This window comes from Rhinatrema bivittatum, chromosome 2, assembly GCF_901001135.1.
Source record: "Rhinatrema bivittatum chromosome 2, aRhiBiv1.1, whole genome shotgun sequence".
Lineage (NCBI taxonomy): Eukaryota > Metazoa > Chordata > Amphibia > Gymnophiona > Rhinatrematidae > Rhinatrema > Rhinatrema bivittatum.
In genome coordinates this window covers 164,714,864-164,732,025 of record NC_042616.1, presented here as the reverse complement: position 1 = coordinate 164,732,025, position 17,162 = coordinate 164,714,864, and the positions used below count along the sequence as shown (strand labels likewise).

General features: G+C 43.5%; 1 protein-coding gene across 1 annotated transcript in view; it reads right to left on the bottom strand.

The window, feature by feature from the left end:
* Positions 1 to 3,884: 3,884 nt before the first annotated feature.
* The window catches only part of STEAP4 (STEAP4 metalloreductase), a 51,748-nt gene continuing 38,470 nt past the window's right edge, over positions 3,885 to 17,162 (bottom strand). Inside the window, exon 5 of the mRNA XM_029588825.1 lies at positions 3,885 to 5,899. Within this exon, the coding sequence (XP_029444685.1) occupies positions 5,630 to 5,899 (270 nt within the window). The 3' untranslated portion in view covers positions 3,885 to 5,629. The remainder of the gene's footprint in view (positions 5,900 to 17,162) is intronic.

Genomic DNA, 17,162 nt, shown 5'->3' with positions numbered 1-17,162 from the left:
AAATTCACAGCACATTCATCATTGGATCAGATCACTTTCTTGGATGTAGAAGTCACTAAATCCTATGGATCTCTCAACACTATGGTATACCGTAAATCTACGGACAGGAACAATCTATTGAAATTTCCAAGTCACCACACACATAATTTCAAAATTGGCTTACCAGTGAGCCAGTTTTTTAGAATTAGATTATTTGTTCCACAGACATGGAATTCCAAGCAGACATTAAAAGAGAGATTCAGAGTCAGAGGATATCCCCATAAGGCAATTCAGGGGGCATATAAAAGAGCAAAATTTAGTGACCGCCAACAGTTGTTGTCATATAAACCCAAAAAGGAATCATCTCTATTAGTATGTGTATTACAACAATCTACAGCTACGGGATTATTATTTCAGCCATTAAGAAGTATTTGCATATTTTGTCATTGCATAAAGAATTTATAGAACTCCCATTGTTTGCTACAATGAGAGGCTGAAACATTAGGGATATGTTGGTACATGCACAACTGGATTATAGTATTCCCACAGAGGATATTGTAGGTCATCAGATATAGGGGCGTTGCAGTTGGTGTCATCAAACCATTGTGGGGAAAGAATGGGTGGACCCTGTCACATGTTACAAAGTTTGGAGAAAAAGTAACACCAATTGCAACTCTTGTAATGTGGTATATGTTATAATTTGCCCATGTCCCAAACTTTATGTGGGCCGTACATCTCACCCAGTACTCATCAGATTGGGGGACCACAAATTGCGGTACACTAAAATGACGGCTCCTATGGTGCAACATTTGAAGGAAGCAGGACATGGTATAGCAAATTTAAAATGGACTATATTGGAACAAGTTAAAGTTTCCCCACGTGGTGGGGATCCAAGCATCCGACTGAACTATCGTGAAGCATTCTGGATTTACACACTACAGTCGTCACATCCAGCAGGGATGAATGAAGAGTTAAACTTGTCTGCAGTTTTGTAACAACGGCTCTCCCTGCAGGGTTGTAATATCTTTAGAGTAAGCTGGTTCATACCGTTCCTACCAGGTCCATTGGGATACAATGTTTGTATCTGAAGTTGAGCAGTTCGTTTCTATCTAGTCCGATATTACAAGCAAATAAATGACCGTGTTGCCAACCAGGTCTGCTGGATTCGATAGCTTCACAAACAAGGAGGTGTGGTTTATTTTAAAAGCCGCCATGTTTAAAACCCTTTGCAAAGTAGAACTTCCTAATATGTTGGATTCCTATTGGCTCTTTGGATCTTAAAAATCGTTGGATTGGATAAAATTCCATGTCGAGGTGTGGGTTATAAGGAATATGCTCTGGACATTGGTTCAGTTGACATCCAGACCGGGAGAGACTCAAGATCTGGACATTTGCAGAAACAATGAATCTTTGTGGAATTTAAGGAAAGTGGTGAAGACCTTTAAGTTAAGTCGCAGTGAGTTTCAGAAGGACTGTGTGGTAATGATCATCTGTTTGTATCTTTTGCTGTATAGTATATTCCCCTGAGGAAAGACGATAGCATCTGAAACATGTACGTGTCGTGACTTTTAAGCATCTATTGATTTATAGCAGATGGATTTGAGTCACACATTACATCATTAGAGTGAGTGTGATACATCGCCGTGGGAAAACATATTGAAAGTTTTGGAGTCCTTCAAGAATAACTTTATTGGATGTCACATATTCACAACATTTAAAAAAAAAAGAAGCAAAAAAATTGTTTATAAAAAAGTTCACATAAGGAGGAGGTTGGAGGTATTTATGGTGCAGGGACGCCTACATGATTATATGAAACCTTCAACCAAGTCCTATAAATATTTCAAAAAAATATATTTAATGATTATATCACCATTCACAATTTTTGTACCACAGTCGTGTAGGTTCTAAACATTAGTAAATTAAAAAAAAATATATATATATATTTGCATTAATAGCAAAATATTACAGTGGAGCTTTTGAAGACATTTCTTTGGTACAGTGATTGAACAGTTCCTTTTGTGATTGAGTATAGGTCTGAATATAGCCAGGTAGGTTTTTAAGTTATCTGGCCTTGTGTGGCTGGATAACGTGCTACTTACCTGGAAATCTTTAAAAGAAATCTGGGTAAGTAGCACTGAAAAGAGAATAAAAAAAGACCTCTGTGGGCCAGTGGTCCAATTCCCCTCCCTAATAAAATTACATTGGCCCCCGCCATTCCAAGCTACTCCAGCCCCCTGCCTAACCCCTACAAGTCGCAGTAATTTGATTTTGGAGGGGGGGGGGGTGGTCTCAGATCCCTCTCCCCCTCCTTTCCTGTTTTGTCAGATTAAATAAATAAATGAATAGACAAATAAATAAATAAAGCTTTCCTGCCAAACCCTTCCACTTTCTCCCCACCTGCACTCACAATGTTATGTACCCTGCCCCCATCTCTGGACCCTTAAAGACCCCGCTGGGAGCAAATGAACTTCCTATCTGCTCCCAGTGCTGAGGTAGGAGGTTACCTCGCTCCTGACAGTGTTCATATTCCCTCAGGGGGTTTCCTCATTTTAATTGTTTCTAGTCTAATCCGGCCATTGCTCTGACAGTCCTTGACCAAGGGCCATACAGCATGGCTCCTGCGTTCTGCACTAGGTGTCGTTGTGGGGTGATAGTTAGGATTCCACACCCCTGCCAGTGACGGGTTTCGGAATTTGGCATCTCTAGACCCTGTTGGTGCTGTTGCCCCCTGTCCTCCCCTCCTCCCAAGGTTAGAAAACACGGAGCACATGATCTAAGGCACTGTCCCCTAGTTTCCTGTAGCAGCTCAGAGGTATATTAGTAACAAAAATAAAAAATCTGAAGCAAACATTTCCATCTTTCATATTGCATTATAAAAATTAAGTACTTTTCCAGTATAATTATACTCAGTGTAATTTGTTTTCTTTTTAATTGGGTGAAGAAAGGGGATTTCAGGGATGGGGAGAAGGATGAAGGAAACAGGGGAAGGGCTGTGAGAAGGAAAAAGGACTTGAGATGGAAGACGGGGAAGATTAGAAATCTGGGATGGGGAAGAAGAAGAAGAAGAGAGAGGGAGGTTTTTGGATTGGAAAGAGGAGAAGGAAAGGTTGAGGAGTGAGGTTCATGACTGAGGAGAAGGGAATGGTAGGAAGAAGGGGAGATTTCAGGATCTGGGGGATAGAATCAAAGATTAAGGGAGGGAGGATCTGAACTGCAGTAGGTGGGGAGGAGAGGAGGGAGGGGTCCCTACCATGCTCTGACTCTGCTCCTCCTTGCATTCCCTAACATCCCACCTAATCTGACATACACTCGCACACACCTGGCACCACTCCCTCCTCTCTCACACACACGAGCACTGCCCACCCATCCTTGTTCCCCCTTCTCTCATACACAGACATACCCCCCCCCCCCCAGCTGAACCCCATCTCATTCCCCAGCCTCTCTTCTCACCCTCTAATAATCTCTACTCAGCCCCCTCCTAAACTACCTTAAATGACCTCTATTTGCTCTGGCTGCTGCAGGCTCACTTCCCTCCTCTCCTGTTCCCTGGAAGGTAAGGGGCTGAATCAGAAAACAGAGGGCTGTTCTCTGCTGAGTGAGATTCAGCACAGCTGGAAGGCAGCAAATCTTCAGCCAGCCTGCTGCTACCCCTACCCCAAGGTTTGCCGCCCTACACATAGGCCTAGTGCGCCTATTGAGAAATCCAGGCCTGAACCCTGAGTAATGTGCCTTCAGAGTACCCTTGTCCAAGGGGCCAGCCGGTGGAGCAGAATCAAGCTGAGGAATCTGACCCAGATCTCCCACGTAGCAGAGAGCAGCACAGCTGCTGATCCATCAGCAATTATACATTTTAATGGCAGCCTAGCTTCTTCCTAAACAATTAAATTATTCCACATGAAGCAATATCAAAACAAAACACTCTTTTATTACATATCCTTTTAATTTGTTCACAACATTCAGTAAACAGCTTCAACTGTGGGGTATGCTGATATATACAGAAATTCTCAGGTGTTTATGGATTATATTGTTGCATTACTCACACATTGTAAAACTTTAATAGAGTGTATTTTACAAGTGAGAAAACGACAATGATGAAAAAAGTGTTTATATAAGATTTTGGCAAGCCTGTATATAACCAATGTAATATTGTTTTTCTGATCAAGCAAATGCATATTTAAAATACTGTAGGTAATTAGCAATGGCTGGCACTGTTACTGATTATTTGAAATTTTAATATTAGTGCTGGCCAGTGAGCAGCCAGACTTAGTGAGCATTAACAATGGAATCTCTCCAGTCATGAAGCAGTTTAGAAAAAAAAAAAAATTCAAGCTAATGATTATATGTTTTTCATGCCATCTTTAACTGCACTTTGTAAGTTTCATAGGGTTTCATTTTTAATTGCTAACTTTTATTACCAGGGACATTTTGAAATAGCAGAAAATGCATTGTCAGAGGCATGCAAAGTAAGTAGTAAAGTGCAGTAAAAAAAAAAAAAGTAACAAATAAAATGATAATTTTTCATTGATGTGATAAATGGATGGAATCCTTTCTAGCATGACTTTTTAAAAGTTACAGCTATTTTATGGTTGTGGCATAAAAATGTGGTATTGCTTCTTAGTTAACCCTGCCCATAAGAAGATGGGAGTCATAGGCATTGCTTAAAAGTGACACCTACTGGCTAATTGAAATGCACACTTTTCCAAGTTGTGAAGGAAGCCATGGCCCATATCCCTTGCCTGGTGGAACTCAGCTGTGATAGCTGGGTTTCTGAGGGTAATCCTAGGATGTAAGACCAGGAATAGAACCCTGCCTACTGTAAATGAAGGTTTCTGGTGCCTGAGCATTTGTCCCCTTGTTGTAAAAGCCACATAACTGAATTGAAGTAATTCTGAAAGGGCTGAAAGATTAGGACCTGGAGGAAACTATCCAAACTTTACTTTTTTCCTTCTGGGAGGCTATGTTAAAGCAATCTTCCAGGTGATTCTATACAAATTGTCCTTCTGTATTATTTTTATGTGCAGTTTCATGAAACCAAAAAGGATGTGTGTGTGTGCTTTAAACTGGGTTTTAAAAACAAATTTTTCCCAGACAATGGAAGTGAGAGACCTTTTTAGATATTAGCTGGTAAACCTTAATTGCCTGTTTTATGTTATATTATAACATTAATCTGTAATGTTGCATTTCTAACCATAAAGGTTTGCAAAATGGTACGTCTATGCATTTTAAACCATTTGGTATTACTAGTGTTCTACCAACCACAGTTAAAGTACTCGATGTATAGAAATGCATGAGGCTGAATGCTTGACAACTGGGATATGAAAATATAGTCCTCAAGAATATACTATGAAATAGGAAATCTCTGCTACACATAGTAACATGTTTGAATAACGAAAATATTTTAGCATATTTTTTCTTTACGATGAGCAAATTAAATGAAATGTGATATGTACATCCAGAAGTATGTTTTCATTTACCAGTGCTTTCTGCTGGGGAAAAAACATTGATTCTCATCTTGCAAGATCCAATTCCTTTGAGAACTGTATTTGTTACTTTATTTTCAGATACGATAGTTTGATCATTTTCTAGTTTTAAGTTTGAGGACTGGCGTACTGCAGCGATGCATTCTTGACATCTGTCATATTTTAACAGGTTACACAGCAATGCTGCCATTCTTATAGGTTGACTGTTCTGCAGATTTGGGACTCCTTTCCCAGCCTTGACGAATTTTTGTAATTGTTTTGTCCACACATGGGGTCATAAGAACAAACTTAATGACTAGCACAATGCAAGGAATAACTAGAGAAAGCATGTATGGCAGAGGAAGATACCATCTGTATCGAGAAGTATAGAGGAACTTGTCCCAGCCAAAGATCAGCGTGTGTCCTGTGCACAACAGCAATGTGAGGTAACCCAATTTAGACTAAAAAACAAGAAAAAGAAGCAAAGAACACATAGTTAATATTTCTAATGCATATTAGAGCTAATTGTAGTAGCAATGTATTATATCCCTTTGCACAATCTTTCTTACAGTCAATTAGTCTTTGTTAGGGCTAATTCGTGCTTTTAATCAAAGTTTTCACAGAGCATTAATCTATTATACGTGTGTAGAAATCTGTTCAGTCTTGGATTAGAAATAGTGGTTTTAGACTCCAAAAATCACCAGCTGTGTCACTGGGAGGGCACATGCAGTGAAGAAATGTGTCTGTCAAGATAAGATCCAGTGACTCTCCCTGCTCTTGAAGTCATAATGCAGCCACCATAGTTATAGCAAAATCTCCACCAGCTGCTATGGAAGCCTTTTTCCAGCTGCTGAAGTATTTTAAGAGAGTCCACCATACATCCTATCTCTTTGGCAAACCTCTCTTATGTTCTTCTAGATACCACATCCAGAAATGCTTTTCCAACTTTGAAGCTGGAATCTGACCCTCTAGGGAGCTTCGGTACTGAACCTCTATTTTGCAATTCTTATATGCGCAAGTGAAGAGGAGCCTAGGGCCTCATTTACTAAGCGGTTTTCCCATAGACACAGGAGAAAAGCCTTAGTAAATAAGGCCTCTAATTAGTAGGGATGTGAATCGTTTTTTGACGATTTAAAATATCGTCCGATATATTTTAAATCGTCAAAAATCGTTAGGGCCACGATACAATACCAATTCCCCCGATTTATCGTCAAAAAATCGTAAATCGGGGGAAGGGGGAGGGCAGGAAAACCGGCACACTAAAACCCCCTAAAACCCACCCCCGACCCTTTAAATTAAATCCCCCACCCTACCGAACCCCCCCCAAATGCCTTAAATTACCCTGGGGTCCAGCGGTGGTCCATAGCTAAATCGGGGGAAGGGGGAGGGCAGGAAAACTGGCACACTAAATCCCCCTAAAACCCACCCCCGACCCTTTAAATTAAATTCCCCCCCCCAAATGCCTTAAAGTACCCTGGGGTCCAGCGGTGGTCCGAAACGGGCTGAAAACCGGCACACTAAATCCCCCTAAAACCCACCCCCGACCCTTTAAATTAAATCCCCCCCCCCTCCCGACCCCCCCCAAATGCCTTAAAGTATCCGGGGGTCCAGCGGCGGTCCGAAACGGGCTCCTGCTGTTGAAGCGTGTTGTCTTCAGCCGGCGCCATTTTGCAAAATGGCCGCCACAAAATGGCGGCGGCCATAGACCAACACGATTCGACCGCAGGAGGTTGCTTCCGGACCCCCGCTGGACTTTTGGCAAGTCTTGTGGGGGTCAGGAGGCCCCCCCCAAGCTGGCCAAAAGTCTCTGGGGGTCCAGCGGGCGTCCGAGAGCGATCTCCTGCCGCGAATCGTTTTCCGTACGGAAAATGGCGCCGGCAGGAGATCGACTGCAGGAGGTCGTTCAGCGGAGGTCCGGAACCCTCGCTGAACGACCTCCTGCAGTTGATCTCCTGCCGGCGCCATTTTCCATACGGAAAATGGCGCCGGCCATACGCGTATGGCCGGCGCCATTATCCGTACAGATAACAATTCGCGGCAGGAGATCGCTCTCGGACGCCCGCTGGACCCCCAGAGACTTTTGGCCAGCTTGGGGGGGGGCCTCCTGACCCCCACAAGACTTGCCAAAAGTCCAGCGGGGGTCCGGAAGCGACCTCCTGCGGTCGAATCGTGTTGGTCTATGGCCGCCGCCATTTTGCGGCGGCCATTTTGCAAAATGGCGCCGGCTGAAGACAACACGCTTCAACAGCAGGAGCCCGTTTCGGACCGCCGCTGGACCCCAGGGTACTTTAAGGCATTTGGGGGGGTTCGGGAGGGGGGGGGATTTAATTTAAAGGGTCGGGGGTGGGTTTTAGGGGGATTTAGTGTGCCGGTTTTCCTGCCCTCCCCCTTCCCCCGATTTAGCTATGGACCGCCGCTGGATCCCAGGGTAATTTAAGGCATTTGGGGGTGGGGGATTTAATTTAAAGGGTCGGGGGTGGGTTTTAGGGGGTTTTAGTGTGCCGGTTCACGATTTTAACGATTTTCACGATATTCTAAACACCCAAACGGCAATGATACGATTCCCTCCCCCTCCCAGCCGAAATCGATCGTTAAGACGATCGAGGACACGATTCACATCTCTACTAATTAGGTGCATGGAATACTTAAAGGAACTGAATCTACAGCAAAATAGACATTATTAAAAAGAGTTGTCATGCAGTAGAGGCTTCTGCTAAATAAATTAAAAGGCGTGCCCTTTTTAGCCTTAGGAAAGTGTCCCTGCCCTTTACAAACATGCAGAAAGTGGCTTCAGCTGGTCTGAGTGCCCTCAGTGTGACAGACCCTGGCTGTTGGCAATGTCAGGTTAGTGTCAGTGTGATGAGGAGGAGCTGGAGCACCACTCCCTACTGAGAGGGGCAAAGTAGTGCTATAGAACTTCTGCTCTCAAATGAGAAGGAGGATTGAGCAGGGCTGTGAAGCTATTTATTTATTTATTTATTATTTTTATATAATAAAAATAATAATAATAAAAATAATCAATAAATCTCGATCAAGATATCACACCAGTTTACATTCAGGTACTGTAGGTATTTCTCTATCCCCAGAGGGCTTACAATCTAAGTTTTTGTACCTGAGGCAATGGAGGGTAAAGTGACTTGCCCAAGGTCACAAGGAGTGACAGCAGGACTCAAACCCTGGTCTCCTGGTTCATAGTCCACTGCTCTTACCACTAGGCTATTCCTCCTCCCTAGTAAATTTCTAGAGCTGTTTCCCACAGAGGGGCTCCTTAGGGTCTGTCTCCCCAAAAGAGGGTTCAGAGGAGTCATGTGGAGGAATAGAATTCCAGGGAGGAAGAAGAGAGAAGAAGACTGTGAAGAGTTGGACCAGTGTCCTGGGAGGTTCCAGAGGAAAGGGCATCCTGCCTGGGGAAGTTCACCACAGTCAGAGATTGGTCCTGCCACAAGCAGCCTAACACAGGCAGAAAGAGAGAGAGAGAGAGGATTATAGCCATTATATAGGTACTAGGAGGCTCAGGGTGGAAAGGGTACCTGTCCTAAAGAGACGGCATGCTCTGGAAGTTGAAGAGAGACTGTGATCAACCTTTCTGATTTTTCTGGATTGAGTTGCAGCTTTAGATTACTAACTTAAGTATACTGTTTTGAACTTTGTGTTTTTCCACCAGTTTCATTAAGTAAAGACTTTATTTGGAACAACAGAGCTGAAGAGTGACTTTTGGTGTGAATGAACCTGGTGTGCAGAACCCCCGCAAGAGATACATAAACCCTAATGGCCTTGAACACCTGTTTCCCCCCCCCCCCCCTCCTCCGCCATGCAGGAACCCTGGGATGGACATGGGGCCTTGCATGGCCTGTGGCCCTCCTCATGTGCCCTTATGCCCAAGAGCTGACCAGGATGAGGGACTGCATAAAATATAGCAGTTACTAGAGTTAAAGTGTTCTGGATCCAGTACAAATCAGTGTATCATTTAGTGGCACAAGAAAAGGCCAAATGGATCAGAAGTTTCTGCTGATTCAATTACCCTCCACTGTGAAAATCATGTGTAGGGCTGTCTAAGCCCCACCCTGTTAATATTGGGAGTATTTCAGCTATGGGAGGTTCCTGGGTAAGCAATGTCACTTAGACATGACATGACAGGGAGATCCATTCCCAAAGGACTATAAAAGGTGACTCCATAACTCACTGAGTTGAGCTGAATCAGAGTTCAGTTGAGAGATGTCATGAAGGGACCAGGAAGAGAAGCCAAGGGACTGGGTCTCTTGGTCCACAGGAAAGTGTGATCCAGTATGAGTGGTGAAAGGTTGAAGAAAGAGGAATCTGACCCATAAATCATAGAGAGAACTTCCTTTTACAAGCCTGTCACTAGTGGATAACTCAGAGTGAGAAGAGGGGATTTTGTAGTTTTCCCTGTTTAGGGCTGAAGAGATATAGGCCTTTTTAGAAAGATACTAGGATCCTATTATTGTGGAACAATACTGAAGCAACATAAGGATTAATGCTAATACTTTTGTTGCTGGTGTACATAAGAACATAAGAAATTGCCATGCTGGGACAGACCAAGGGTCCATCAAGCCCAGCATCCTGTTTCCAACAGAAGCCAAACCAGGCCGCAAGAACCTGGCAAGTACCCAAACACTAAGAAGATCCCATGCTACTGATGCAATTAATAGCAGTGGCTATTCCCTAAGCAAATTTGATTAATAGCCGTTAATGGACTTCTCCTCTAAGAACTTATCCAAACCTTTTTTGAACCCAGCTACACCAACTGCACTAACCACATCCTCTGGCAACAAATTCCAGAACTTTATTGTGCACTGAGTGAAAAATAATTTTCTCTGATTAGTCTTAAATGTGCTACTTGCTAACTTCATGGAATGCCCCCTAGTCCTTCTATTATTCGAAAGTGTAAATAACCGATTCACATCTACTCGTTCAAGACCTCTCATGATCTTAAAGACCTCTATCATATCCCCCCTCAGCCGTCTCTTCTCCAAGCTGAACAGCCCTAACCTCTTCAGCCTTTCCTCATAGGGGAGCTGTTCCATCCCCTTTATCATTTTGGTTGCCCTTCTCTGTACCTTCTCCATCACAACTATATTTTTTTTAAGAAGTGGCGACCAAAATTGTACACAGTATTCAAGTTGCGGTTTCACCATGGAGCGATATAGAGCCATTATGACATTTTCCATTTTATTAACCATTCCCTTCCTAATAATTCCCAACATTCTATTTGCTTTTTTGACTGCTGCAGCACACTGAGCTGATGATTTTAAAGTATTATCCACTATGATGCCTAGATCTTTTTCCTGGGTGGTAGCACCTAATATGGACCTAATATCGTGTAACCACAGCAAGGGTTATTTATCTCTATATGCAACACCTTGCACTTGTCCACATTAAATTTCATCTGCCATTTGGATTTCCAGTCTTGCAAGGTCCTCCTGTAATGTATCACAATCCACTTGTGATTTAACTACTCTGAATAATTTTGTATCATCCGCAAATTTGATAACCTCACTCGTCGTACTCCTTTCCAGATCATTTATATATATATTGAAAAGCACTGGTGCAAGTACAGATCCCTGAGGCACTCCACTCTTTACCCTTTTCCACTGAGAAAATTGACCACTCCTACTCTCTGTTTCCTGTCTTTTAACCAGTTTGTAATCCATGAAAGGATATACCCTCCTATCCCATGACTTTTTAGTTTTCTTAGAAGCCTCTCATGAGGGACCTTGTCAAATGCCTTCTGAAAATCCAAATACATTACATCTACCATTTCACCTTTATCCACATGTTTATTAACCCCTTCAGAAAAATGAAGCAGATTTGTTAGGCAAGACTTACCTTGGGTCAATCCATGTTGATTGTGTTCCATTAAACCATGTATTTCTATATGCTCTATGATTTTGATCTTGAGAATAGTTTCCACTATTTTTCCTGGCACTGAAGTCAGGCTCACTGGACTATAGTTACCTGGATCGCCCTGAGCCCTTTTTAAATATTGGGGTTACATTGGCCACCCTCCAGTCTTCAGGTACAATGGATGATTTTAATGATAGGTTACAAATTTTAACTAATAGATCAAACATTTTATTTTTTAGTTCCTTCAGTACCATAGGATGCATACCATCTGGTCCAGGTGATTTGCTACTCTTTAGTTTGTCCATCTGGCCTACTACATCTTCCAGGTTCATAGTGATTTCATTCAGTTCGTCTGACTCATCACCCTTGAAAACCATCTCCGGAACAGGTATCTCCCCAACATCCTCATTAGTAAACACGGAAGCAAAGAATTCATTGAGTCTTTCTGCAATGGCCTTATCTTCCCTAAGAGCCCCTTTAACCTCTCAATCATCTAATGACCTGAAAGGTGGCAGATCTGAACTATTCGGAGGGACCTCTATAAAATAATTGCATACAAGTACCTAGAGATTTTTCCGCAGCAGCACCCTGTGAAGTATCCAGAGGTGCACCGGGCAGAGTGAGTCAGCACGAGACGTCCCTGAAGCAGCGGCTCGCGAAATGTGCGCATCGGATCCTTGACTCCGATACCGCCTCAAAGAACAAAGGGAAGTACAATTCTTTGAGTTTTAAGCAAAACGTAAAAAAGTTAAAAATTACTTTGCAAAAGTTGGACTAATGGACCTATGATTAAAAAGGACCCACAAAGGTGTGAAACTCAAGTGCATACTTGTAGCACCGTGGGTGTTATGAAGGTCCCAAATTCATAAATGATTTGTGTGGAAATATTAAGTTGAAAAAAACCATAGCACCTAAAAATCAAAAAATTGTGATACAATGTATGTTTCTTGATGTTACTCAGATCGTTCTTATGTGGATATACAGACATGTTTCTTTATCGGTAATTAAAATCTCCTATTATTATTGCACTGCCAAATTGGTTAGTTTCCCTGATTTCTCTTAGCATTAGTACATTGCTGTTTTTCTTGTTTTGTACACTGGACTGTGCCTAGTTTTGTACCTGCTGAACTTTGAACAGTAAATAGTATTCTGGAAAACAAACGCTGCTTATTTTTTTTAATGTGATCCTCTTAAGTCCCTAAAAGTTTATCCCCCACACAGAAGCTATGTCCCCAGCCTTGCAACCAGTGGATCAGTATTCAGCAGAGCTTGGGGGTATGACCTCCCCCCTCCCATCCTTTGTTAAGAGAGTCATACATGCCTCCTGAATGCTTGCACTGATACAGGAATGCACTCCAGCACCGACAGTATAAATCATGGCTGTACCATGTTATAGGAAAAGGCTGGAAAAATGATTCCGTCATCCTCACTACTTTTATGAGCATGATGTTAGGCCATGTGCATAACTAACTTTCACTGGTGCAATATGAGAGACAAGTACAATTATTTCCATCGGGAGAGTAATTTTCAAAGGCATTTCTGTGGGTACAATGTGCTTTACCTGCGGAAATGGCTTGTTGTGAGATTGCCCACCCAACAGGCGGGTAAGCAAGCATATGCATGTGTGTCCTGGATACGTATACGTTTACTGGACTGAGTGGAGGTATTCCCGGGGGGCAGAGTTGGCGGAGAGTTTGGATTTTATGCATACCTTTTGCATTTTCAAAAGCATGTGCGTAAATTTCCCAGACAATTTCCTGCACACAAATTATCAGGTGGAACTGTGTGTGGGTTTGTTTTGATGGGGTCATTTTCAAAGCAAACTTACACGCTTAAGATGGTGTAACTTTTGCACGCATTTGCTGAATTTCTTATGCAGGCTGTTACAAAATTACTCCCTGATTGGTTATGGACTTATGTTCTGGATAATTTCTAGAAGAATTTGATCCACAGTATTCTTCTTGCCATGTTTCAAAGAAAATATTTGGGTCAACTTGGTGAATAATTATTTGTGAAATTTACTCATGTGCAGAATTTTGTTCATCTCTATATTGCATAAAATGCAGAACTATGTAAAAGTACCGGTGGAAAAATGCTTTTTTTTCCTCAAAATTAATTATTTTTAAATGCGCTTGTTGACTGTAAGAAGTGCCTCCTCCCAAATTGCCTCTCCCCACCATAAACTAAATTCTCTGAGAACAAACAGGATAGCAGTTGGTTACATCATCAGATGGAGGCTGATTCCAGAATTTTTATATCAAAGTTTGTAGAACTTTGACCATGTCCCACTGGGCATGTGTGGCATGCAATGATACCACGTGTTCATGTGGGGACCCCTTCAGTCTCATCTTTTGTGTGGATCTCACAAGTCACAGATCTTCACTCTCCTGCTTCCCTTGGATTTTCTTGAATCCAAAGCCAACAGGAATCACTTATCAGGGGGGCCTGTGCTCTAGTTTATCTTCTGTAGAGTTCCTTAAGTAGATTTTTCATTTAGTTTTGTAAGTTTCAGTTCTTTCTTGGGCCTTGGCAGTGCATTATTTCCGCTGCACCGGGGGCATTGATCACTCACATCATCACATTTTTAGACTTTTGTGCTTTTGTCTGGTCATAGATAAGCCTGCAGATGGCTTCAAATGGTATCACCAGTGTGACAGGATCATGTCTATCATGGATCATCATGATGTGTCCTGTACTTGGAGACTATGTATGACATCCTGATTATTGCATGACCATGAACCTTAGGGGGGTGCCTTTCCTGGTTAGAGCTCATGGAGAAGCACTTCAGGCACTATAAGGCTGATCCATCAGAATTGGCATCAGAGGCATTAACATCGATGGACCCAAGATCTGCACTGAATGCAGCAACATTGAAAGGGCATCGAACCGCCTCATCATCGAACATTGGGAAGAACCATGGAGACAGACCATTGCCAGGCTCCTCTCGCTTACAGGAGGCAAAGGGTTCAATCTCTTTGGTTCCAGCATCAAAGAATTCTGATGCCATTGCCAAGCATCAGGCAAAGCCCAAGAAGCATCAGCATTAGACTCCATCAATGCCAATGCCAGGAGAGGCTTTGTCTGTGTCTCTCCTGAAGCATTCCTGTGGAGAGGAAAGCTCATCCTTGATGCATTCTCAGGAGTCTCAACAGCCTCCAGGGATCCAGAGGTCTGTCATTGATACACCTCTGACTTCTCAGGAAGATATGGCCTTGCTTCCTGCCTCCCAACTAGCATTTTGAGGAGGAGCTGCACAGGAAGATCCATCATACCTTGGACAAGATGATGCAGAACATTGATGACCCAGCATCAACAGCATTGGTGTTAATGCAAACCAATGTCCAGCCATTGAGGGAGCGCCTGGAGCTGCCCAACAGTTTTGTACTGACATTGTTACTGGTGTCAGTTGCTGGAGGGGAATCATTATTAATGTCTACTGCATTGATGGTCATCTCCAACCAATCAAGGTGGGGGTAAGGGAAGCTTCTTCAAGATGCAGGAGTTTCTCAGGGTCCAGGCTCCAACAGACAAGTGCTTCCCTCTCTGAGACCTTGTATGCTGGCCAGACTGTATCAGGGTCATCAACTCTGACGTACCATTTGGGTTCAAGCTCTACGTACTCCTGTTATAGATCTGGAGATATCTTTGAAGAAGAGGAACTGATAGTTCTTCCCTATGACCCTCTCCTTCACTTGAAAGAAGGAAGCCTCCACCAGAGGTTCTCTCCTTTGCCAACTATATACAGAGAATGGCGGAAGCTATTCCATTTCCATTTCAGAAGGAGGATGAGACCAGAAAAATATATCTGACATCCACTACTTTGTGGAGCTCCCCCCAAGGAGATTGTCACAGTTCAAGTACATGAGATCCTTAAGAGGTGGTACAGGTAAGGATGTGGGAGAACTCCCTCCGTGACTCACATGTATGCAGATTTTCAATGTCGTCAGAAATCGGGGGCTCCCCGAAACCAATAGGAAAACCCAACAAAATTGTTCGTGGAGATCTCTTATCGTTTTGGGGGAGGACGGGAAAAACAGCAATCCCTAAACCCACCCTGACCCTTTAAAACTGATCCCTTAGCTTCCCCCACCCTCCTGACCCCCCCCCAAAACTTTTTAAAATTACCTGGTGGTCTTGTGGGGGTCCCGGGAGCAATCTCCCACTCTTGGGGCGTCAGCTGCCACTAATCAAAATGGCACTGATGGCCCTTTGCCCTTACCATGTGACAGGGTATCCGTGCCATTGGCCTGCCCCTGTCACATGGTAGGAGCACTGGATGGCCTGCGCCATTTTTAAAGATGGTGCCGGCCGTCCATTACTCACGAAATCTACTTGCCTCCCCTTGGAGTTGGCTTCTCAAAGAAAAAACCTCAGAAATTACACTGAGGGGGCTCCTGCATGGATTCATGGTATCATTAGGGGTGCAGGGGTAAAAAATGTATTTTGTTTTTTGGTCTGTTGTTGGGGGGCATCCCATGAATTTTGATTAGTTTAATGTTTATCATCATTTCTTTAGTTTAAAAAATGAAAAGGAATATTAAAAAAAAAAAAAAAAAAAAAGAAACTGTACCTCTTGAAGCCTGATATCACTACCACCCATCATTCCTACCCAGGAAAATGCAGCAGCAAGAATCCTTCCCGGCCCCCACTTGCCCAGTCTGATAGGGATCTGCTGGTATAGCCTATGCCTAGGCCAAAGTCTTGGCCTTACATAGGCCTAGGCCATGGTAGGTCACTGCAACCTCAGCCAAGACCCTGGCTTTTAGGCATGGTTCTGATGCCTTAGCGGAGGCCCAGTGCCAGACCCTAGGCTAGACAGTGGACCCTTAGCCTCAGCCCAGGCTCAGACCTAATGCCAATTCCCAGTCCAGAGGCTGAGTGCCAATGCCTGAGCCATGGCCAAGGCCAGAGTTTGATCCCTAGCCCGAGGCCAGGACCCAGTCCGGAGTCCATGTCCTGACATCTGAGCATAAGCCTAGACCAGAGCCCAGAACAAGGCCCAACATAAGGGCCTGGCCAGAGGCCTATTTCTAAGCCTGGGCCCAGGCTGAATGCGAGGTCCAGATGCCTTGACACAAGTCAATGCCCGATGATGGGACCCAGCTACCCGAAGCCAGGGCCTAATGCCAGGGCCTGGTCCAGAGGCTGGATCCTGATGCCTAGGCCAACACAGTACCCCAGACTGGAGACAGAGTCCCAACACCTGAGCTACTGCTTAGGCCAGAGCCCAGACTCAAGCCCAATGGTGGGTACTGGCCCATAGGCTGGGTTCTGATGCCTAGGCCTCAGCCCAGACTCAAACTTGATGCCAGAGTGAGCCCGGCCCAGAGACCAGGCCTCAACATCAGGGCCTCATCCTAGGTTTAGACCCTGGCCTGTAGATCAAAGCCAAGGCTTTGGAGTCTTCGTTCCTCTTTCATCTTGATTCATTCTTCTTTCTTCAAATAACTCCATCTGCTGACATGCCAGAGTAAATTAATTCCAGAGCATCCTCCTCAATAGAAGGCGCCATTTTGCTTTATGGCAATTGCACATACCCAGTAAGGTATGGTCAAAGTTCTAGAAACTTTGACATAAACGTTTCAGGACTGGGTTCCATCTGATGATATCACCCACTTGTGAGGAGGCATTCTGCTATCCTTGGATAACACGTGTTACAGGTAATCAACTCTGCTTTACTTTGTGAAGTACCAAAACAGAGGTCTGTGTTTGATGCTTTTTCCAAGTAGAGAATAATCTTAACTCCTTGGTGTCTTCATGAAAAGAAGACAGCAATGGGTTATTGAATTTAGACTGTTTGCATGCACAACTTTGAAAGAGCACATCATTATCCCAGTGTTTCCCAACCTTTTCACGCTC